The sequence below is a fragment of the Nesoenas mayeri genome (genome assembly GCF_963082525.1).
Source record: "Nesoenas mayeri genome assembly, chromosome: 6".
In the NCBI taxonomy this organism is placed as follows: domain Eukaryota; kingdom Metazoa; phylum Chordata; class Aves; order Columbiformes; family Columbidae; genus Nesoenas; species Nesoenas mayeri.
Genome location: NC_137545.1, coordinates 6294826 through 6318546, shown reverse-complemented (window position 1 = coordinate 6318546; position 23721 = coordinate 6294826). Strand labels below are relative to the sequence as shown.

The following is a 23721-nucleotide window of genomic DNA, read 5'->3' as shown; positions in this document are numbered from 1 at the left end:
GCAAAGCCCCTAACACCAGAGGCAATGTAGGCCCACTGGTGAACGAGGTGGGTGCCCTGGTGACAGAAGATACAGAGAAGGCAGAGTTACTAATTGCCTTCTTTGTCTCTGTCTACTCTGCCAGAGGCTGGCCTGAGCAGCCCTGTATGTCTGAGGCCCCAGAGGAAGGCGGGACAATGGAGGAGTTTGCCTCGGTTGATGAGGACTGGGTTAGGGAGCAGTTAGGCAACCTGGACATCCATAAATCCATGGGTCTGGATGGGATGCACCCATGGGTGCTGAGAGAGCTGGCTGAGGTCATTGCCAGACCACTCTCCATCATCTTTGCCACGTCTTGGGAAACGCGAGAGGTGCCTGAGGACTGGAGGAAAGCAAATGTCACTCCAGTCTTCAAAAAGGGCAAGAAGGAGGACCCGAGTAATTATAGACGGGTCAGCCTCACCTCCATCCCTGGGAAACTGATGGAACGATTTCTCCTTGGTGCCATCTCAAGGCATATCAGAGATAAGAGGGTCATTAGGGGCAGTCAACATGGCTTCACCAAGGGGAAGTCGTGCTTGACCAACCTCACTGACTTTGAGGACATAACAAGATGGATAGATGATGGCAGAGCGGTGGACGTGATCTACCTTGACTTGAGTAAGGCATTTGACACAGTCTCCCACAGCATCCTCACAGCTGAACTGAGGGAGTGTGGTCTGGATGAGCGGGTAGTGAGGTGGACTGTGAACTGGCTGAAGGGAAGAAGCCAGAGAGTCGTGGTCAATGGGGCAGAGTCCAGTTGGGGCCTGTATCTAGTGCAGTGCCTCAGGGGTCAGTACTGGGGCCTGTATTATTCAATATATTCATCAATGACTTGGACAAGGGAATAGAGTAACTGTCAGCAAGTTTGCTGATGACACCAAGCTGGGAGGAGTGTCTGACACGCCAGAGGCTGTGCTGCCATCAGAGACCTGGACAGGCTGGAGGGCTGGGCGGGGAAAAATTGAATGAAATATAACAAGGGCAAGTGCAGAGTCTGTCATCTGGGCAGGAGCAACCCCAGGTTCCAGTAAAGTTGGGGAATGACCTATTAGAGAGCAGCGTAGGGGAAAGAGACCTGGTGGTCCTGGTGGACAGCAGGATGACCATGAGCCAGCACTGGGCCCTTGTGGCCAGGAAGGCAAATGGCATCCAGGCGTGTATTAGAAGTGGGGTGGTTAGTAGGTCAAGAGAGGTTCTCCTTCCCCTCTGCTCTGCCCTGATGAGACCACACCTGGAATATTGTGTCCAGTTGTGGCCTCTCAGTTCCAGCAGGACAGGGAACTGCTGGAGAGAGTCCAGCGCAGCCACCAAGATACTGAAGGGAGTGGAGCATCTCCCGTGTGAGGAAAGGCTGAGGGAGCTGGGGCTCTGGAGCTTGGAGGAGACTGAGGGGTGACCTCATTAATGTTTACAGATATATAACGGGTGAGTGTCAGGAGGATGGAGCCAGGCTCTTCTCAGTGACAACCAATGATAGGACAAGCGGTAATGGGTTCAAACTGGAACACAAAAGGTTCCACTTAAATTTGAGAAGAAACTTATTCTCAGTGAGGATGGCAGAGCCTGGCCCAGGCTGCCCAGGGGGGTTGTGGAGTCTCCTTCTCTGCAGACATTCCAACCCACCTGGACACCTTCCTGTGTAACCTCATCTGGGTGTTCCTGCTCCATGGAGGGATTGCACTGGATGAGCTTTCCAGGTCCTTTCCAATCCCTGTGATTCTGTGCTTCTTAGTTATATAACAAAATAATACTAAATACAGTATAGTTGTTTTGTGACCACCTTTAGGGCCAGATAACAAGAAGGCAAAGCCCCTGCTTGCAACAGCAACAAACTGTTTGCACAGTGTTGTGCGAAACCATAGCCACAGCTGAGGGTGTAGGTGACAGGTACCCTTGTGTGAGTACTGAGCTCTGTACACCTGGTAAAACCAAAAATTTCCAAGATGTTATTTGAGTGACGGGAGCCTTGAGAGTGTGGTAGAGAGATGTGTCTGTGCTGGACGGGGACACTGGGAAGTGGTCATTCTTCCTTCTCCAGGAAACAGAATACAGGGTCAAAGTGTAGTGGCTATCAGAAGTTATTCTACATTTTACTGCTGAGGGTTCTTTGGGAAGGTGCTGTCTGGTGAAACCCTGGAGCCATCCTCTAGAGTACTGTTGTTGATTTATTGAAAGCTACAGCGACTCTTGATGTTCATATTTGGGTGGTGATAGGAGGATATCTGTCCCCTGGCTTAACGAATGCCATGAAGCGTCTCATTCCTGTCCCTATTAACTTATGTTTCTTAGTGTGCTCTACAGTATTTTTCAGTCTGTGTGACCCTTGCTAAGAAGCCCTGGTGTTTAAAAAGACCTGTTCACTTTTTGTATTAAAAAAAATAGTTGCAGGGAAAGCAACTACTCTTGTTGCTTTCAGATGGCTTTAAAACTCGCCATAAATTATATCTGTCTCATCTACAAACTGTGACTTTTAAAAAACTTTTTAAACTTTCAAATTATTTTAGTTAGCTGTTGGTATTATTTTCTCATCATCTAAATCTGCATTATCTTAGTTTGTTGATTTTCCACAGCATCAAACTTAGATGAGAGACAAGAATAATTGATTACCGAGTGGCAGAACTTCCAAGCGTATTTATAAACAAAATGTAATGTGAAACATAATGTACGGTGTATATATGTCTGTGTATAGAATAGCTGTACTCAGCCACCTGCTCAGGATTGTCCTTCACTGAATAAAAAACCACATTAGATTAACAGTTTGGGAGGGAGATTAGAAACTTTTTGGAAAAACTCTTGAAACTTATATTCGTGAGTGGCAGTATGGATTCTGACTAGATTTATTCTGTTTCCACCCCCCCTCTCCCCCCCCATCCCCCGCCATGGTTGCAGTAGGAAAACACTCTGTCTTTAGTTTTTCATATGCAAGGAAAAGTTCTGTTTGCAAAGCTACCAAGTGTGGTGCCGACAGATTTACAGTAGTTGTTTATGTGACTCCGGTGCTGAGCTGTTTAGACAAGGCCTCTGCAGCTTAAGATCTGAACAGTGTTCCTTGGGAATGCTGGCCTAATTCTGTGAGTTTAAATCCTTTTGTTTAAAGTCCTTCTTTAAGAAGACCCAGCTGTCAGCCCCATCTTCCATGGTTGGCCTACTGTATAGGAATTTTTTGTTCACTTCCTCGGTGGCATGACTTAGACTTTATTTTTTCCTTGCCATGGAAGCTGATTTTCTTACTTTTTCTTACATGTACTTTAAAATGTTGATTCTGTGTTAAATATTTACATTTGGTCATAATCTCTACAATTAAATTCTAGATAAAGTCCTTTTGGTATGCATCAGTTGGTGCTTAACCTTTGATATAACAAAACTTCTTAACATTTATTCTGAGGCTGCTTTCTTCCTTAAAGTGCTTTTTTTTTTTTTTTCCAGGGAGTAGAGTCCAGAAATGGTGCTTTTTCTCCCCTTCCCTCCCTTACTATCTACTGCCAATACTTAGTTAGAAACTGAAACAATGCAGCTTTTCAGTATGAACATTTATCTGTAGAGTACATCTTAAGTATACTAAATTATTAATTTTTTAAAATGATTTTCGTGAGGCCTATCTATAGATTAAGGTCAATGCTCAGCAGGCAATGCTTATGTACCTGTTAGCAATTTGAGATAAATTTTGTAGCTTTATACCTCAAATTGCTAATACTGGTTTGAGTTATGATGTGAACTTCTTGGTCTATAATAATTAAACTATCCTTCCAGAGAAAGGATGTTGAATTGACAGTAGAAGCAAAGCCCCAAGTGAAGAAAGCGTTAGAAAGGAAAAAATACAGGGAGAAATATTGTCTTTTTCTCTCTCTCTCTTTTTTTTTTTTTTTTTTTTCAGAAACTTTGGAGAGTTTAAGTTGTATTTTCACCCTTTATCAGTGGTGAGCATGGCTTTCTATATCTGCCCTCTCCTCATCAGCAATTTGTGCTGGCTTTACGAGTGAATAGTGGTGGTGGAATTGTTACAGGCTTTGGCACCCTGCTCAACCAGATGCCTCACAGAAGTTGCTTTGTGGTTTGAGAACTCCTAGAATGGCTTCTCTTACTTTTTGAGGAGAAAAAAAGCGTGAGCTGAGAAAGAAGAGTTGTGCAAGTCCAGGACTTTCCTTCCTTCAAGGGATTTTTTTTTTTTCTTGCCTGGGGAGATTGTCAAAATAGAACTTGGGTTCCTTCAGCATCAACAAGGAAAATGGTGAGTTTATGCAGCAGAAAGTTGACTTTCTGTCTTGTTATTGTGTGTGAGGTTTATGGGGATCTGAAGTTGTGCCTCATCACCTACAAGATCCAAGGGAAGAGGCTGATAAGTAGTCTCTCAGAGCAGTGGTTCTTGTGCAGTTGTGAGATTCATAAACATGTTTTTCTACCTACACCCATATCGTGCACAACTTGTTTGTACTTTCTCCTTTTCGTGCCACGTAGTTGCTCCCCCTTCAGTGCTTGTGCCTCACATCACACCATGTGAGCAGTGTTGGTTCACTGCCAAACAATCCTCTCCCCTTTCCTGTCACAGCAAACTGCCCCATTCCTGCTGACTTCTAGCCTTTCCAGTCTTGACTACTGGGCTCATCTCATCAGTGGCCCAATATCAGGCTTTCCTCCAGACTCACAAGGCTCTCCGCTATGCAGTTTGTCCAAGGCTCCAACGAGGCACAGCTTTTCCATGGAAAAACATCTCTTTCTGTAGTACTTCTTTCTTTTCTGGTGATGTCATGGTGCAGTACCGTACATCCATTTTTGTCTCTGTTGGAGTGGCTGTCTTCATCTGCCTCACACCTCAATAGACATCCTTCTGTGGAGAGGTTGGTGATGAAAAAGAGTGATGGGGGTAGAGAGCAGTTTTATGTCCCTACTTACAGTTTGCAATGAAGTCGGAGGATGGAAGTTGACTGCTAATTTAAATACTTAAATCTGATTTTACTAGTGGCTTAAAATATAAAATTATTTGAACTGGGGTAGCCTGTTGTTTAGATATGTTTATTTTTGGTTTAAGCCAGTGTTGTTGTTGTTCTTTGGCTTAGCTTGTTAGAAGTGGGTTTAAAGTAGATCAGGTGTCTTCTAAATTGAATATACTTTTTCTTTCTTTGATAATGTTTCAGTCAAAAGATTATTTTCCTATTCATCCTCTAAACATTTTTTTTTTTTCCAAGTGGTGTCTCTTACAGTTACGAGGTTTGTAATGGCTCACTGTAAACAAAATGTGTTGACTCAAATGCTAAGAATGAAACACCTGTGTACTTTAGGTGTATCAAATATTCATTGGTCAGTTTTCTGAAAATAATATACAGTTGTGGGTTGTTTGGGGTTGATGTTTTCTTTTTTGTTTGTGATTTTGTTTGTTTGTTTTGTTGTGTGTGTTTTCTGGAGATGGTAGTTCCAGCTATAGTGAAATGCAGGTCTTCAAAATGTAATCTTAATTCTTACCAGAAATCCTAAATCAACTTCCAGTCTGTTGCAGCTGAGGTTAGTGTAGAGAATATATACCCTGATACAAGAGTTTCTATGAAGCAACCTGTGAAGAATGTTATTTGTCACAGCTAAAGCACTGCTCTAACATTTTTTTGAACTATGGTTCATAGACTGTCACTAGATCCTTGTTGAAAGGGATTTGGCAACTACTTCTGAGTCTAGCTAGTACCCACATCATACAGATTACCAGTGTCTGGTGTGGTATCTTAAGTGAGCATTGGCATCATGATTATTTTTAACCTTTGAGAGGGTCCCTTGAGCAAGAAGTAGTTTTTAACCAGACTAAAGCATAGAGTAGCTCGGAGTCTTATGAGGAAATGCACTCACCTGCATTCCAATTTGACCTATCACCTAAATGTTTTTCAGGGATCAAACTGTGTAATGCCTGAGAGGGAAGAAAGTAGTTCTGCATCACAAACAAGTGTTGTGCTCAGGTCTCAGCTGAATCCTTTTTTTTGAAGACTGTTGGCCCTCCTACAGAATCAGACAGCCTTGATTTGTTGTCTGTTATTGCTTTACTTTGTTTTGATTTATTTTTCTTCTATTGTAATTTAGTCAGCATTAGCAGCCATAAAAGGAGAGGACCAAATGAGACATAGCAGGATTACGTGCTGTTTTATTTGAAAAATGTGTTAGACCTTTCGGATAATCGTTTGAACTGTCGCTAGTAGTATGTCTGAAAATATTGTCCTTGTTGCAAAGTAGAACCCTCTAACTGGTTGTGTAAAATACCATGCATGTTTCTGTGCTGCTTTTGGTCAGATTTTATGTTCTGTTACATGCAGAATGTTGCTGAAGGTACAGTTTCAGATGTAGGCAGTTTTCCTTCTTCCTAAACTGTGAGCAGTTTGCTTTGTATTTCCTTGTCATGTCCCTTATCTGTAAAATGGAAAATGGAAATCTTTCCTTCATTTCTCCAACGTGTCTGTTGTAGTTTTGATGAAAAATGCATACAAAGATGTTGAAGACTTGCATTTTTACATGAATCACAAAGCCATTGAGAAGCTTCAGTAAAAGTTCAAACATCTAAGTTCTTAATTTCCTTTTCTAATGGTTTTATGTAAGCTCTAGTGGAGCTTCAGGCTGGCTTACTGGTATGTGTGAGTCTACCACGTCATTAGGATACATGCACTTCTGGATCTCTCCTCCACTTCCTTTGCATACTCTGGGGATTGCCTACATTGCCCTTAGTGTTCTCATACCGTTTGCAGCTGTGTATTAGGATAATAACTGTAATTGAATTGAATATTATGCTTCAGGATTTAAGTGAGTTGCCTGCAGTGATCAGGAATGTTTGTCTCCTCTCTGTGCTGTTGCACATCTCCTCCCTCCTCCCACTTCAGAATTAATGAAATATTTAAGGGTGTTATTTTCCTGAAATCTATGGCCAGAGCTAGAATTGGGAAAGTAATTTTTCACTTACTGTAGCGGCTCAATCAACCTTCAACCTGGGGGAAGTTTAGCGGCCTGCCGCATACAGGAAGTGGAACCTTGAAGATTTGAAGGATTCTTCTGAAAGGAGAACTTGGGACTGAAATAGCAGAATTTTCTATGAGTCACTTGTGATTCTTCAGTGGGTGAGATGCTTTTTAATGATCACTTGTTTGAGCAAAATTGGCCATTTATCTAAGAACCTGTAAGGCAGATACCTGATTGTGTATTTATGTCCTCTTCAAATACTGTCATGAGTGTGTTCTAAGTGTATGTTGTCTGGAGTCACACATAAAACTTTGAATTTGTACTTTCTCAAATTGTGTAATAAATTGTCTATGAAACCTTTTCTGGACACTTAGCTGTCTTTTGTAAGGTTTCAGCTACTCTAAGATATTTTTGTTCTGTTTATAGTACAAAATGCATCCTCTGTCTACTTCCTGCTAATATTCTAAAAAGATTAGTTCTATTAAAAAAAAATACAGAAATATGCTTCTTGAAGTTACTGCATTCAGTATAGTTCCAAAGCTAAAACTGAGTGGGAGGAGATGCTACAATAATGCTTGTGTTATGATAACTGCATAAGGGAGATTCTGGAAAATTGGAGCTAATGTGTGTTTTTAAATACATCTCTCTGCCTAGTGAAGGCAGACTATAATATAGATTTAAAGCTGTACATTTTCCTAGCTTTTATAATCTCACTCTGTTTTCACGCTGACAGTTCTCCAGTCTTAGCTGGTAAGACTAAGATGTTGACTCCTGCAACTGATGAGTATCATTGTTTTACAGAACACTTGTATTTTATCCTCTTCTTGAAAAATATTTTGGCTACAGCAGCTTCTGTTTTTATGGTCTCTGGCTAAGCAGTTTTTTTAGAGCTGTCTTCAGGTTGTCTTTTTAAAGAATCTGCTGTGTGACATGATGTAATCTAGGATGCTGCTTTAGTGGGAATTAATGTAGTGTCCACTTGGGTACTCTGGCTGGAATCTTAGTTTAGGAAATGGGACAAAGTGATTGATAAAGCCCCTTCTTTCCAAGGCGACATCTGTTTGGCTAGATACGAGACAGGCACTGAAATATATTGGAGGGAATAGAGGTTTTACTGTATGCCTTCTCAGCAGCACAGATTTCAGATGCAATTAGATAGCTTCTTCAGTAGACATTTCAGTAATTTTGGCATATCTCCTCTCTTACAGGAGGAAAGATATTTTAAATGTGTTTTGATATACAGGGGGTCACCCTATGGAAACTAATTTAAAATTTCAGGCTGCAGTTATAGAAAGCTAGAGTCAGTAGTAATAATATTACAAAGACAGCATAAGTGAGAATGAGAAACCAACCCCATGAATAAACAATTGACTTCTTCTTGATTCACTTCACATTTCACCTTCTCTCTTCAAGCTTTCAAACAAAGGGGGAGTGGGTATTTTGTGGGTGGTTTTGCTGTGGCACATCAGAAGTATTTCTCTTTGTTAGAGATCAAGATGATGAAGTAAACATTCCAGTATCTTCCATCTGTTTATTTCAGGAAATTGTGGGTGCTTGTGTCAACTAAAGTTACAGGGGGAGTGCATAAATTTTGATTAAATACAAAGGGAGTCAGCTGCAGTGCATGTGAATATGCAGAATTATGTTTTTCTATTTCTTCATGCTGCTAGCCAAAAAGAGCTTTATTCTTTCATATTTATGTTGTCATATCCATGCTTAGTGTCCTGACTGCTTCATTCTAAAGATTTGGTGCTGAATCTGTGGAAGACCAGGGAGCAGCAATGGCATGTTTGACTTGCCTGGTTAGAATCTCTGGGGGTGGTTGTTGAGCAGCCTGTTATAATCTGAAAGACATAACAGTGCTCTCCTGACAGCACCGAGTTTTAGAAAACCTGTATTTACTGTATACAGCAGTGATGTATTTTGGGGGATTCCAGGAACAGTGAGACAATTTGCTTTGATGTTACCATCTGATGCCTGAATAAGACTTTTTCTCTTCTAGTTGCTTTTTCAACAGTTGCTTCATTAGCAGTTGCTAAAATTCATGTAAGTTGTGTGTTCACTTGTGTTGCTCTAAATACTTACATTACAAACTTACAGATCATGTAAAGAAAAATATTTTTAAAAGCTTAGTGAAAAGGTGGTTGTTTTACTGGGCTTAAAATACAAACAGCTAGAGACAGAGGCAAGTTCTTGTACAGGCATGTGCTTCATTTGAGGAATAGCATTAGAAATCATGCTGCATTTGTTTGGCTGAATAACTGTTGCTTTCGGCAACTTTTAATTGATCTTTCATTGAAACTCCAGCCTGTCTGCAATTCAAAACATGCATTTTCAGATGCAACGGTTTCTTTTCTGTGGTTTCAAAGATACGTTCTTCCATGTTGCACAAATTGGCTAAACCCGAGAGTAAGACCTTACAGTGAGAGTGCCTGGTTCTCATATTTTCTGCAGTCCAAACCAGCTGCCAGACATAAAGTAAAAGACCTGAAAGTGAAATATGCTCAAACCACACATTGCTTTTTAAACTTTTAACGTATTCTATAATTGTCTTCCTTCTCCCAGTTGTGTTAAGTCTTGTGCATTCCATGTTCTGCTCTTGACTTCCTGTGTTTGAAGAATAGGATTTATTACTAAAGTCCAATGCCCTATTTTAATTTTGAAGAACAGCTTAAAGATCCCCATGTGCTTAAACATTTGTTCATTCCTTTTTTGCCAATCCTATCTCCAAATTGCTAGTAGTTTATGTTAATAAATAAGTAAGGAATTTAAAAAAAAAATCAGTTTTCCAAAGTAATGCTGTGTGCCTTGCTTCCTTGATAGCTGGAATGCAGTTACGTTTGACAGGACAGATCAATTTGATTGTGCCAGATAATGTGTTGATGTAAAGAAAATATCCTTAATGAGTTGGGGAGGTGGGGAAAGAAGGGCAAGAAACAGGTAGTGGAAACGAAACAGGTAGTTGTCATAGTCCTTAATAATCCAGTGACCCGTTATTGAAATACATTAGTAACTATGCATATTTTATACATCTGAATTATATCTTCAAGCTGTAACTGTTTCTTTCTTGGATTTCACACTGAGGCAGGTAGGTATTGTCCAGGACCTCAAGAGGTCACCCACAGTACTTCTGAGTATGTGAATCTCTTCATGTGTGCAAGGCATAGATTCAATATTTTTCCATTTTAAAGCAGTACTGCATGAATGGGTTTACCTGTTTAGCTGGTACCAAGGAGCGCACAGACATTATTTGATTTTTAAAGTGTAGCAACAGATGCTATGTTTGTGGAATTTTAACTTCTAAAATTATTGCCTGAGTAATTACAGAAATGTATGGGATTATTGGTTATGAAATGTCTCTTGTGTTTTACTGGAGTGGCTTTTATCAGACATTCAATGTATTTTCATCGTGTTGTGCTGTGACTACAAGCCTGGAAAGCTTTTGCCTGAAGCATGGTTTAAAAAAAGAGAAACAAAACTCAAAGTTGGCTCAAAATAGTATGTTGAAGGAGGCTTTCACTGGTGCAAGATTTTCATTTGGGATGTTTTGGATTTGAATTGTTTGGCTGACAGATTTGTGCTGTAGTTTTTGAATCCGAGAGGCTTTGGAATGTCTGTGTGCTTGTAGGATCCTTGGGATGTATTCAGCTGGTACCTTTGCTATCTGAAGGTAAAAGAAAACAAATACTCTTTTGTTCAGGTCTTCATCTAGGTTACTTTTAATGTAAACTGAGTTATAGAACATTGGATAATGCACAAAGAAGTTTCCATAACTTTCCAGTCCCCCTCCAAATCTCTTTTTTCAGGGGTAATTTCAAGATATTTTATGCTTATTAAGAAGAAACATAGAAATAGTGAAGCAAATGATCCGCACTGTATTGTTGGTTTAGTGTGCTGCAGTGTTAAATTCAAAGGAGAAATGCTGGCGTCAGTTACAGTATAAGACTTTCTTATTTCTTACTGAAAACCATGCTGGATTTAATTGGTCCCTGTCATGTGGACAGAATATTAATACGAAACAAATATTTGTGCTCAAACTACTCTTTGGTATTTACCAGAACTTCAAGAAAATGCCTAGAAACCTGGATGTGAACTTTGGCTGACAGTTTTGTTAAAGCTTTTTTTTTCCCATGTGTAAGTAACCTTATTTCTTTGAATGGTCAGGTAAATGTGTAAGAGGTGAAACCATCTAGAATCTTACTCTTGTATTTGTGTGCACACCACACTTATGTGCTCATACAGTATACTGCTGCAGTGGTCTGTCATCTACAGCTTCTTAAACAGAAATAGATACTGGCATGATAACACATGAATGATCACAAATGGAAGAAGAACTCTGATTTCTAAACGGAGTATGCTTTCCAAACCAGAGTATGCTGTGTCAGTGCTTTTGGTTCCTGAGGTTAGATTTTAAAATGCAGAAATCCAGGTACTTGCTCAGAAGGAGTTTTGAATGTCCCTGTATGAGATTTGTAACAAATTCCATAGTTGTTTTTAGGAAGAAAATCCTTAGTTCATGAACGAGCATGAGCTTGTAGCAGCTTGTGTTTAAATAATAAGAAAGGTTGGGGGTGAAAACATCGGTTGCCTGAAAGAAAGATGGTTTGTTTTCATTTGGGGTTTTAAGCTGCCAGTTGCCTTTGAACATACTTGAGCATCACTATTTCAAAATGCTTAGTATAGTGCTTCTGAAATTGTAGTGCATAAACACATACTTGTTGCTGACCCTTTAAGCACATTGGCCTTTCCAGTTGGACTCAGAATTCTATTTGTTTTTTTCTGATAATCTTTCCATCATTAATTGTGGTGTAGACAAATCCTGCAGTCTGATTCTTTTACAGCTACTTCTTTCTTGTTATAAATTGAAAACGTCATATCCTTAGAAAGGTGTGATAAATCTCAGTTAGGTCATGGTTTGCTAAAGTGTCGTGCATGTTTGATGTGATCAACAACAGTGAGAAAGAACATATCTGTAAAAAGAAAAATTTCAAGCGTTTTAATTGGAATGTGTACTCTTTTTGAGTTGTTACTCTTTTGACTTATGTCAAAAAAGTTCAGATACTGTTATCTGAGCATTTTGTCTCTGCCTTAATTTATTGAATTAATCATTTAATTAATGTCTTTTGGAGTATCTCCTTCCAGTGGCGGAACTTGGTGCTAGAAGAGATCCATTTTAAAGAACTAGCAAGCTAATATTAGCAGTTTCTGAAGTGACACACTATCCTCTGTGTGTCTTTTCCAAGCAAACGTTGACGGGCTCATAGGAAATGCATCTGACGTTAGGAAGCTTGGGTGGGGACTACAAGGAGCTGGCAAATACTCCAGGGTCTAGTGCCAGACCTGATGACACAACAGTACTTTATTTGTAAGAGTTTACTTTAGGCTGCTAATTCTGTCTTCAGAGCAACTGGAACTAAAGCAGTGTCTTTGATGCCAAGTTAAAGTAGCTAAAGCAACTGTTTATAGGAAATTGAGAATACTAAGCCATGGAAAGAAACCAGCAGAAAGAAAAAGCTTCTCTGTTAGTGAAAGGATGGGTTATGAACAGTGCCATAGAACAAATGCACTACAGAACAAGCCCCGTCAACTGTAGAGTAAGTGGCTAAAACAGCTCAGAGAGGGAAAGGCTAGCAGGGTAAAGTGTCTGTAAATACTGAGCTCTGTCTGTTTCATATCACAGTTTCCATTTATTTGATTTGCCAGTCCGTAGTCATATTTCCTACAGCATGCTTTTAATAGTTTCCCTCAGCCTTCAAATAAAAATTATTTACTTCAAGTGCTTCTAGACATTGAGAAATGCTATGTTGTCAAATGCAAACACTGTTAGAGCAGTTTGACCACGTCACCTTAAGTATGAATGTGTTTTGTCTTGAATTTACGGTATTTCTCATCCATATAAAAGCCTAAGGAATAGTAAAGCAGAGCTTTGAAGGGGTGTGAAAGTGGAATCCAGCTTCCGTTTGTTTTGCAGAAGTTGAGGCAGGCTGTGAGTTGCTGCTGCCCTGCTGTCTCCATTGCTGTGTGTGGGATGGATTTCAGGTGACACCACGGAGAGGAATCCTGATGTAGAGAACAGAAAAACTGGGGTGGTCTTGGTGGAAGGATGCAGCTCTATTACATAAGCATATTGGCATTTTCTGGAGCTCAGCTTTACTCTTAACTTTTAGGAATACCTTCCTTCTCTTCCCTGGAGTGCCAGAAGTACTTTGCAGGACACAAAAAACAACTGTTGGAAGAAATGAGTTTCAGATGGCAAATTTAATCTGCTAAGTGTTTGCTCAGTGCAGTGTACTGTGCGAGGTTAGCTATAATATTATTGCCCCTTTCAAGGTAAGCAGCTGCATTGTGCTCTACCACAAAAACAAAATCTCAGTAGGAGACTGAAGTGGCATTGCCTGGAGCAACTGGATGGCAGTGTCTTGCATTTGTGGGAAAGCCCTGGCTTCTGCTGACCTCAGAACTGTACATCACCTCTGTAGTCTCCTGTTCCCTGATTGTTTTATCAAGGTAAAGTGAAATATAAGCAACATACAAATAGAAGGAAAGACTATTTTTAAGCCATGGAGGGGTTTTTTTGCGTGAACTATTGTCATATGAAGTAAAAAATGGATTGAACCTTTTTTCTCTCAGATCACCTTTATCATTATTTTTAACGTCTCTCATCAGTACAGCTGCAACACTGATGTCTTTCAGACCAATATTTGTCTTTTCCTGAAGAGCAGCATTTAGAAAGTTTGCATTTAAATCTACAAGATGTAAACTAGTGCTTTCTGAAAGCCATGTAGCAAATTACTGTGTAGCTCATGACTTGACCCAATTTGGAGTCTTCATCTTGGTCACTCAAATGTGTTGAATGAAGGAGTGTCTGACAGCTGTAATGGTGATTCTTTGCTTCCAGAGAGGAGTTTCTTTGTTGGGTAAAAATTGTGCAGTACCATTGCAGTGAGCTGGACAGTGTCCAGGATTTGAACTGTCTCATGGGATACATTGCTGGCATTCTCTCTGGCCTGTTTAAACATTTCTGTTTACAGATGTGTAGAGTCAGCTATTTGCAGTGCAGTGAGACTGCGCTTCCTGTGAGTTCAGTAATGTTGCTTAACTGTGGTCAGCTGAGTTCCTTGGACAAGAGTTGAATTTTTGTAATGTAAAGTCAGTAGACTTTGCCAAAAATAGGTGGTAATGAATGCACGTGCAAGGCTAGCAAGAAATAATTTCCTGATGGTGTATTAAATATTGTGGACTCTGTTCTTTATCTTTTTGTGTGTGGTTCTGACAAAAGTGACCTGCAAGAATGACTCTGTAATTATCCATTGCAGCTTTCACACTGACTCTTTCCTTGTGAACTAGATAATAAACTGTGTATGTATGCAATTTTTATAAAGCTTATGGATAAACATGTACTTTGACTTCAGAAAACTTAGTAGTTGACACCAGTTTTCTTAAACAGTGATATAATGTGAATATCAAACTTTTTTTTTTTTTTTTTTCAGATGGAGCAATTATCAGATGAAGAACTTGACCATGGTGCAGAAGAAGACAGTGATAAGGAAGATCAGGATCTGGACAAGATGTTTGGGGCCTGGCTGGGGGAACTGGACAAACTCACACAGGTTAGGGGGGTTTCGATCAATTCACAGAAGAATTCTTTATACATATCCCATTTTTTTCAGCTGGATGCCAGGTACTTAGCACTGCCACTTGCACCAAGGTGGACTGTAGCATGTGACCAACTCAGTACTCTTTAAAGATTTTTAAATTGGCTTGTTTTTTCCCTTCTCAAAGTTATTAAATTTATTTTTCATAAGCTGCTAGTTTGACCTTTTGCAGAGGATATGTTTCCTTTTAAAAACTATGGAATTGGTATTTTGTCCCTGTGTATATAGAGAAACACTGACTTTAGCTGACTAGAGGTAGGCTGTATCTCCAAACATATATGGTTAGACATTGTCCAGCTATGACAGTATTTATTTGTGTTTATCCTTCCCTTCAGAAGCAGATCTTGCATTTTGCATGGTATGCAAGAGTCCTGGGGTGATAGGCCATTTCTTTCTGATTGTCTCCTGTTTTTTTCAGCCATGTGAGCTGGCTGGCCCTCTTGAATAATGTATTTCATCTTCTCCCCCTTTGTCACATAGACTTAGCAAAGGTACAATACTTCAAATTTCAGTAATCTAGAGAAGAGGCAGATTTTCTTATCTTCATCTTACCCAAAGACTGAAGGAAAATGCAGCTAATCATGTGACAGCATTTCACATTCAGACTCAACTATGTTATCTTCTACTTAAATCTCTGCCTGCAAGATCTAAATGTAGATTTTTCTCTAGGGGAAAATTATTTTCTTTTTTTTAGTAAACTTGTGCACGCAGGGCAATAAAAAAAAAATCCTGCCTTTAGAGATGAACGGAAGACAGTGAAATCAATCTGTGTATCATAATTTTTGTGGTTTGTTTTCAACTTCCTATGAAGGATTTTATGATGATGTCTCAGTTTGTGTGCTGATCCACGCAAAATTCTTCAAAACCTACTGACAGATAGTTAAGGGGAAGACCCACATTATTTGTTTCTCACTTTCATATTGCTGTACCACACCAGGCTGCAACATAGCCTGACAGTTGCCATTCTGTCTTTTCAAACTACTGGTAAGTGACATTTGCCCCTGAATTTTGAATGACCTCATATGCTTGTGTATAAACAAGTTAATGCAGTTAATTGTGTCTCAGTTTGTTTGTTTGGAAAGTGATTCTGTCTTGATGCTGCTGTCCCAATAAAGTCCCAATGAAGGAGGAGGTGATTAGTGCTGATGAACTCCTGTCATCTCAGCACTTGTTGCTGTTTCTCAGCTGTGCTCTAAGGTCAATAGGAGGAAAGGTTTTTTGTCTCTGAGTTCCTTGAACTTTAACTTCCTTTTTAGATTTCCTTAGTGTTTATTTTGGGGGCATTCAAAGTAAGACCCAGATTCCTTTCCAGACGAAAGTGCTTGTTAAAAGATTTGTAATTGTAAAGATTCCCATGAGATCATTTGAATTCACTTTGCCCTCTTTAACTGTTGCTGTAATAAAGGCATTATAAAATGTAATCACAACATTTGCAGCATGTGTGAGCAGCGTTTGGCACTGATGCAGAGTGCATTAACATTTATCCTGCTCTAGTTATCCTGCCCTATGATGCAGGTTAATTAAAGAATGTCATACCTTGCTTATCGTCATTCAGAACTAACCTTTTGGTGCTGTTGCATTTTTCAGCAGCTCTTCAAACTGCTCTTTTAGCATCATAATGTGCTATGGAGAATGTGCTCTTATAATAGTGACAGCATATCACATGTGTTTTCAAGAATGTGAAATAACTTAATTATTAAATTCAGTAAAACACATTTTAGATGCTTTTAACTGTAATATGTTTGCTTTACAGGAAATCTTTTGTGGCAGTCTATGTGCTCAGTCTGAAAGAATGAGCCCTAACTTGTCTCTTGATCTCCAGTTTCAGTGCTGCCTCTAGGGTTATAGATAGGTAGATTTAAAAAAAAAAAAATTGTTGGTTTTTTTTTTAGCTGTTCTGTGTCTTAGAATATGTAAAATCCATCACAGGTACTAGAGGTGAGGGTTTTTCCACCTGATGGAAGACAAGGCTGCATCACTGGCTTATCATTAAGTGATGACTGGCTTTTTAATAAAGTGATCTTTTTTTTTTTCAAGTTCAAGGCAACCTGAGGAGAGAGGAGGTAAAAAAATAGCGTATCTGAGTTTTGACAAAGTCTTGAGTAAAGATGTAGAAAATGGAAATAAAAAAGCTTAGGTGAGAAACTTTGTTCTGTTAGACCTAGAAGATACTTTTCTTTTAGACAAGCATATTTTCAGGAAAGTTTTATCAGTACAAGCATTGCTTAAATTCAGACCCTCTGCAGGCCTGTCAAGCATCAGCAACAGCAAGAGCTGGATTCCCTGTGTAACACTTGTCACGCCGCGGGCAGCAGATTCGGACTTTGTCGTGTACCTCTTGGGTCACCAGCCAGATCATAGTGCCCCACTGCTTGTTACTTACAAAAATGCTGGTATTTGCTATAATAGTATGCCTATATTAGCCTTTGTAACATAACAATTCAGTGTATTGAGTAGAAAGATGTGTCTGTATTTTTTTTTTTTTAACTTATATTAGTTTTTCTGAAAAAAAAAAATTATCTTACATAAACTGACTGGGGCTTGTTTTCACAATTTAACATTTTTCACAGGAAAGACTTATTGACAAACATGTCTGAATTTAGCCAATTTAAAATCCCTTTTCATGAGACAGAATTCTTCATTGAATGCTTTTGTATGCTTATGCCATGGTTATGCTCAGAAGTTAATGACACGTTTCTTAGAGAGGCTGCCAGTTTGAATGCTTTTAGATGCAACTGGCTGCAGAGAAGCTGTTACAGGTAAGCAAGCTGGCTGTGGTTCAAAAGTAGCCACTTAAAAATGCATTTGGAATATGCTTCCATACCTGATTCTAAAAAAACCAGGATGTGTTTAACATCTTTTCTCCATGGAATATCTGAAACAAAATCTCTGTGGTATGGTGACATGTTTTCAGTCCAAAGCCTGAAAAAGAGTTGTGGGGATTTTTTTCTATATCGCAGGAGTTTTTGAAAAAAATATCTTAGAGAAAATTTATTTTCCTTGATCTTGACTGTTTGCTTGCCCTGTTCCTTGTCAAACTTTATTCTGCCCTTTTTCTTTTACAGAGTTTGGACACGGATAAGGCAGTGGCACCAGTGAAGAGATCGCCTCTCCGTCAGGAAACCAATCTTGCCAACTTCTCATATCGCTTCTCCATGTACAATTTGAATGGTTTGTTGAATTATTACCCCCCTCAAATACTAGTTTAGGAAAAACACCTGTTCCAGTTATGAGAACGCTGTAAAAATATAAGAGCATTTAAATACACTTCTGGCTGAGGTGAGAATGTGTTTGCTGAAGGCATTGCTTTCTGATGGCACAGAAACTAGAGTATCCTAAAGCAGTATCTTTTACGATACCTAGTATCTGAGAATTGTAGTCCAGTGTTTGTACAGAAATACACGTTCTGAGATCTGCTCTAATGGAAGAATGAATTGGTGTAGATCTGTTAAACAGGAAGAAAGAGTGGCTTGCTTCACAGGACAGGATGTGGGAATATAGCTACAGAATGCTTTCATGTTAAACAAAAATCATGGTTTTCATTGTCTTAAAATAGCTTCCCCTGGTTGTAATACAGGAAGCATTAATTTAAGCCTGAGTATGTGTATAGTATTTTGTGGATGGAATATGTGTGCAGTATTTTGTGGGGTTTCTTAAGCAGTGTCACATACTTTGCATTGCTTTAGCAGAAAATGCTTAGCAAAACACCTACACTTTTTTGAGAAGTTGACGCATTTTATTATACAAATGTATTTTTAGATTCTGTTCACATGACAGCAGTTCAAACTTCTCACATGTAATCTGAACATGCTTCTGTGGGCAAATGTATTTAACCTAAATAGGTTGGGGGGGGTTGGTTTTGTTTTGTTGTTTTGTTTTATTGTGATTACTGATCAAGTGTAGTAGTGCAAATAAGCTTGTGCTTAGCAGTGAGTGGAGATTTTGCAATAGAGATGGGAAAAGAAAATACAGCTTCCTTTGCTCCCTTATCCTCACGGTTAACTTCGATAATACGAAGTTGAGTTGCACAGACAAAGAAAGTAACTCTGCATGTCCTGAAACCTCTTGTTTGTTGCAGAAGCCCTGAATCAGGGGGAGACTGTGGATCTAGATGCCCTCATGGCTGATCTCTGTTCCATAGAGCAGGAGCTCAGCAGCATTGGGTCTCATTCAGCAAACAATGCTGCGGTGAAACACCTCGCCCCAGAATCCAAAGCTCAGAAACCACCTGCTAGCCGATCTTCTGCTAAGCCCAGCAGCGTGAAAGGATTATCCTCCTCATCTGGTAAGGTGACTAAACCATCACATGCCAACGTATCTTTGGATGACATCACTGCACAGTTAGAGAAGGCCTCTTTGAGCATGGATGAGGCAGCCCAACAGTCTATTGAGGAAGACACCAAACCAGTAGTTACTGCTCAGCACAGGAGGACAGCATCTGCTGGCACAGTGAGTGATGCTGAGGTGCGCTCAATCAGCAACTCCTCCCGTTCCAGCATCACCTCTGCAGCTTCCAGCATGGACTCCTTGGATATCGATAAGGTGACGAGACCTCAGGAACTGGACTTGACATCACAAGGGCAAGTTATCACTGAGGTAGAGTGTCGTTAATTCAAGATTTTTTTTTTGGTTAAGAATTTTTTTTCTTCAAACTCCTTTTCTTCTTTTTCCTTTTTTCTTGTTTTCTTCCCCCCTTCTCCATCTCTCATGCTAACACTCCTGGCTGAACATCTTCAGTGCAGTGGCACTGATTAAAGATTGCTTTTGCATGGACTGCACATGCTGTGGCTACGTCTTTCTGTGTTTTTGTCTGCAGGGAACCTTTTAAAATAACGCGTACTATGTATTTTTTAAGAGCTTGCCCCTCTTTCCTAAGCCAGTCACAAATTTTAATGTTTTATAGTTAATGTTTTTATTCTGAGTACATCTGTTGCTTTTAATTTAAATCTGAGGACTGCACAGCTATGGAAAAAAGAAAGTAAAACCGATGAGACTGCATTTCTGTTACAGTACACTTAATACCTGAAACACCTGGAGTAGTTTGAGTGTCTATCTGGAGCTATACTATACTAGTATTTTGCTGCTACTTAATATTGTTGTTTAATGTATGACAGGGAGAACTCTTTGAAGCAACGCACAACACAGAAAAACAGCTGGACTGGGATACAGCAATAGCAGATGTTCATTTGGGATTTTGGTGCCTTGGCGTTGCTTAATCAGAGAGGAAACTAATTATATTAGTAAAAGCACAGCCAGTTTGGGGAACATTGAAAGTGCTGGTGACTTGCGTGAGGAAATAGGAAAAGTGTTCCAGTGAAATTAAAGAACTTAAACTAGAAGCTGTCTTGTAGAAATATCCTCTGAAACAGAAATCTGGCCTGTTCAAAAGTCAGTTGTGCTAATATGCATGTTCACTTTTACGGGAGGAAACTGGAACAAGCTGAGTTTATTCTCATCAATAATGAACACTAATTTGAATGAGTTGTGCTGAAAGCCTGCCTCTACCCATCTGCAGCAAAGTTCAGCTAGTGTCAATGATGTAGGCTTGGTAGTCCAATGATCAACTCATCAAGGTCACACTTAGATTTAAATCTTTATTTAAAATGGTGAGAAATTAATGAAAGTTTACATAAAGTTTCTTATTGCATAAAAACTTGGTGGTCATATTTTTATTGGAGGTTTGTATTGAGTGAAGCAAAAGTGAGGTAGATACAACTGTGTCCTTTTCTCTTTAGAAATTTAAAATGCAAACATTTGCATTATTGCTGTATGCCTAGGAGTTGCAGCCAGCCTGTGACAATCATTGATTACAATGTTGTTTCCTTGTCCATCATTTTCTGTGTTATAACAAGGCCTTTTTAAAATTATTTCTCTTATTCATCCTGATAGCTCTTTTTATATGGAATGTTAGGCAATATTGCATTTTTGTCTCTCCTCAGGCCAAAAAGATGATTTAGTTGCATTAATTGCTTTTGTCACTTGCATAGCACAAGAAAAACTTGAATTTTGCATTTCTTAGTTTTTAAAAATGCAAGATGTTTTCTGCAGTTGATTTTGCAGATATTCCTCTAGACCTCAGTCTCTCTTTCTTAAGGACTGATATGCTTGAAGCATCAGTAAGATTGCCCTTCTTGTCTCCCAGATTTTTCAGTTCTTCACATGGCATGAGTAATCAACAACCCACCTGCTGCACTGAAATAACTTGATGTTGGTGAATCAAGAGACAGAGGTCAAGAAGTTGCTTATTCTTCACAGGAAGCTAATCTCTATTGCTGCAAGTGTTGCAGTTGCTTTCTCAGTTGCTTTCTGAGCTCTTAGCCACTGTCTGCAAGGCTCAAAATTACCCCACAAGCTTTTATGACAAAGACATGCGATAGCTGCCTTTGTAAAGCTGGTGATTGCTTCTCACAGAATGTGGCTATTGTTTTTCTGCCCAGATAAGTTGATAACAATGATTCCTTTGAAGGAGCTAACCAGAAAGTGCTGGTAATTCGAGAGCCAAATTCTGCTCTCCTCTTGAGAGCAGAAACCTCTACACTCATTAACAATGCTGCTTTGTTTTTGCTCTGTTGGTTTTAATTTCAGTAGCCTGAGGAAGATGAGAAATTATCCCCAGGTTTACAGAATTGATGTTCAACTATTCACTATTAAAACTGTTATGGGATGGGACTTTTTAGTGTGAAGCAACTTTATTTTCTCATCACTGATGAAAAGTAAAAAATCACATCTGTTTGGAGTTTGTGACAGATTCTGTGGTGGTGGCTTTTAAATAAAACTTATCTTATAAACGGGCAGAAATCCAAGGATTCTTTGGTAGAATCACTGGGGACTGACAAAGGAATTAATTTCCTTTTTCATTCATTTAGTGCCTGAAAACTATTTAGAGTTTATTAATCTTCATGGCTAGATTATAAACCAACACACCTTTTCCTAGTACGGCTGAATTCTCCCCTTCCACCCACACAGCTGACTCAGTGGTGCTGTTTCTCATGGAGAACATACCTCTGAGTAAGTGGCCTTTGAAGATGACCTAGCGCCCCTATAGGGAAAAAACCCAGTTTCTGTGCAGAAACTGGGTGAGGCTATTACTTCATAGCCACAGCAGATTTGGGTTGATTTTTGTTTGTTTTTTAATTCTTGCATAGTGCTTCAAGTTAGCTCTTTTTTCCCTGTCTTTCTAGAGACTGACTATAGTTAAGCTGACCTTTAAAATTTTTCTTTGCTGCTGTAGCTTTTGCAAAAGAGGTCAATTACTTGGCAGCTCTGCCCTTTTGATGGATCCTTTTTGTTCTCTCTAGGCAGTACATGGACTTTAAAAGTCACCCTTTCTTTTGCAACCTAGTTTTGTTGGAATCACAAGAGGAAGACAGTAACATTAAGTAAAATGAGATACTGTTTTAATAGGAGGGAATGTTTGTCCAAAAAAGGAAATTAAGCTTTACAGTTACTAACTTCAGTATTCTATCTTAAAAAAATAATTCTGCTGTGTATTTAAGAGCTCACTGACCTGGAAATGTAGGGGAATCCTATAAAAGAGCTGCCATGCACTGGCCCACTGAAAGTATATATAGTCTAGTACAGGGGGGTCAAACGCATTTTCACCAAGGGCCACATCAGCCTCGCAGTTGCCCTCAGAGGGCCGTAGGTAATGTCTAGTATATGTTCTGACTGATAATAGTGAGAAATATTATGGAAAGAGGTTGCAATTCCATAGCCCCAAAATGTGAGGATATGATCCTTCCATCCGTCCCTAAGAACCTAATCTATGCGATGTGCTGTCTCACCTCCTCACTTGTCCCAACTTTGACACTTATTAGAACTTACTACTTTTATTCTGAGGCTCATTGTGTGTTATTTGGGTGAATTGCATAAGGTCAGAGTGATCTGATGTGTGCTGATGTACAGCAGGAGGACTGTAGCCAAGAACTGGAGGCTGGAAGGAAGAACAGGAATACACCCGTTGGTGGTAATGGATTATATAAATCTTTTTGCCTGAGCAATTGGACAGGCACCTCAGTGTCATTTTCTTCCTAGTAGGCTGTGCTGTAGTAATTTCCTGGGGTTGAAGATACATCATCATCATGACAGATGATAACTCTCGGTGGTTGTGTTGGCTGGGGCCATCCTTGTTCTCATTCTGAATATGTCTCTATGCCACTTTCAGGAGAGTTGACTGAAATTCCCTGGGTTGTCTAAAATCATATTTTTACTAGTTGTCATCACAAATTGTATAATTTTCTCCCTTTCATAACAATTCTTTACACTTTCCCTTTGGATACTGTGGACAGTAATGTCTTCAAAGATTGTTGCTTTGTAGTCTCATGGTCTTGTCTTGGTGGTACTAAGTGTTGTCCTTATGTTCTTGTCTTCACTGTCCTCTTAAGCATTGCTGAATAACAGAATTTTTTACCCCCCTGTAATTTTTGCTAAATTGAAATTTGTCTTTCACAAAATTACTTCCTTGCTTAACAAATATTCTTCCTTAAATTGATAGGTTACTTTTTGTCGTCTGTGCTTCTAATCGTGTAATGAGCGACATACACTTAAAATCTTGTTTTCTGCTTGTGGGATACTTTGCTTGGATGTAGACTGATATAATAGCATGAGTAAAGGTAGGACAAGCGATGACTCTATGACTAACTTGTCCCTTCTACCCACCCATATTACCTTTCTCCTTCTTCCTTCGGTCCCTCCACCACCAAGAAATCGTCTGTATTTTCAGTGAGCTTTGCTAGAGCAACAGAAGTAGTAGGGAGAGAACAGAGAACTGTGTTGATGGTGCTCATGTCTGACTGGTGAAAGGGTCGATTCATGGCCAGTCATTGTTGCTGTCCTGCATCTACTCAGTGGAGAGGATGCAGAGAAGTTTGAAGGCTGCCCTCTGGTCTGGCACAGTACAGCATCACCCCCCGCAGCACCATGGCGTTCTTTATGTCTGTAACCCGGTTTGCACAGCTCAGAGATTTCAACTTACATACGATAATGCAGAATTTATCAGTCAGTAACTCTACATGATTTTTTTTTTTTTTTTTTTTGCTTCATTGCATTTTTAGACTTGATTTGTAAGAGGTGAAAATCCTGACAGGGAATTACCAGTGCGTTAAAACTACCAGTTCTTTGC

The 23721-nt window shown here is 39.4% G+C and overlaps 1 protein-coding gene across 2 annotated transcripts in view; it reads left to right on the top strand.

Annotated features, from left to right (window-relative positions):
* Window positions 1-14068: 14068 nt before the first annotated feature.
* Window positions 14069-23721, top strand: part of RAPH1 (Ras association (RalGDS/AF-6) and pleckstrin homology domains 1) — a gene marked incomplete at its 3' end in the record, with an annotated part of 59197 nt that continues 49544 nt past the window's right edge. Inside the window, exons 1-3 of one of the 2 annotated variants that reach the window (XM_080347085.1) lie at window positions 14069-14555; window positions 17666-17771; window positions 18679-19196. In XM_080347085.1, coding sequence (XP_080203211.1) covers window positions 14436-14555; window positions 17666-17771; window positions 18679-19196 — 744 coding nt within the window. In that variant the 5' untranslated portion in view covers window positions 14069-14435. Of the gene's footprint in view, window positions 14556-17665; window positions 17772-18678; window positions 19202-23721 lie in introns of both variants that reach the window. The other variant, XM_080347084.1, reaches the window with a different exon arrangement.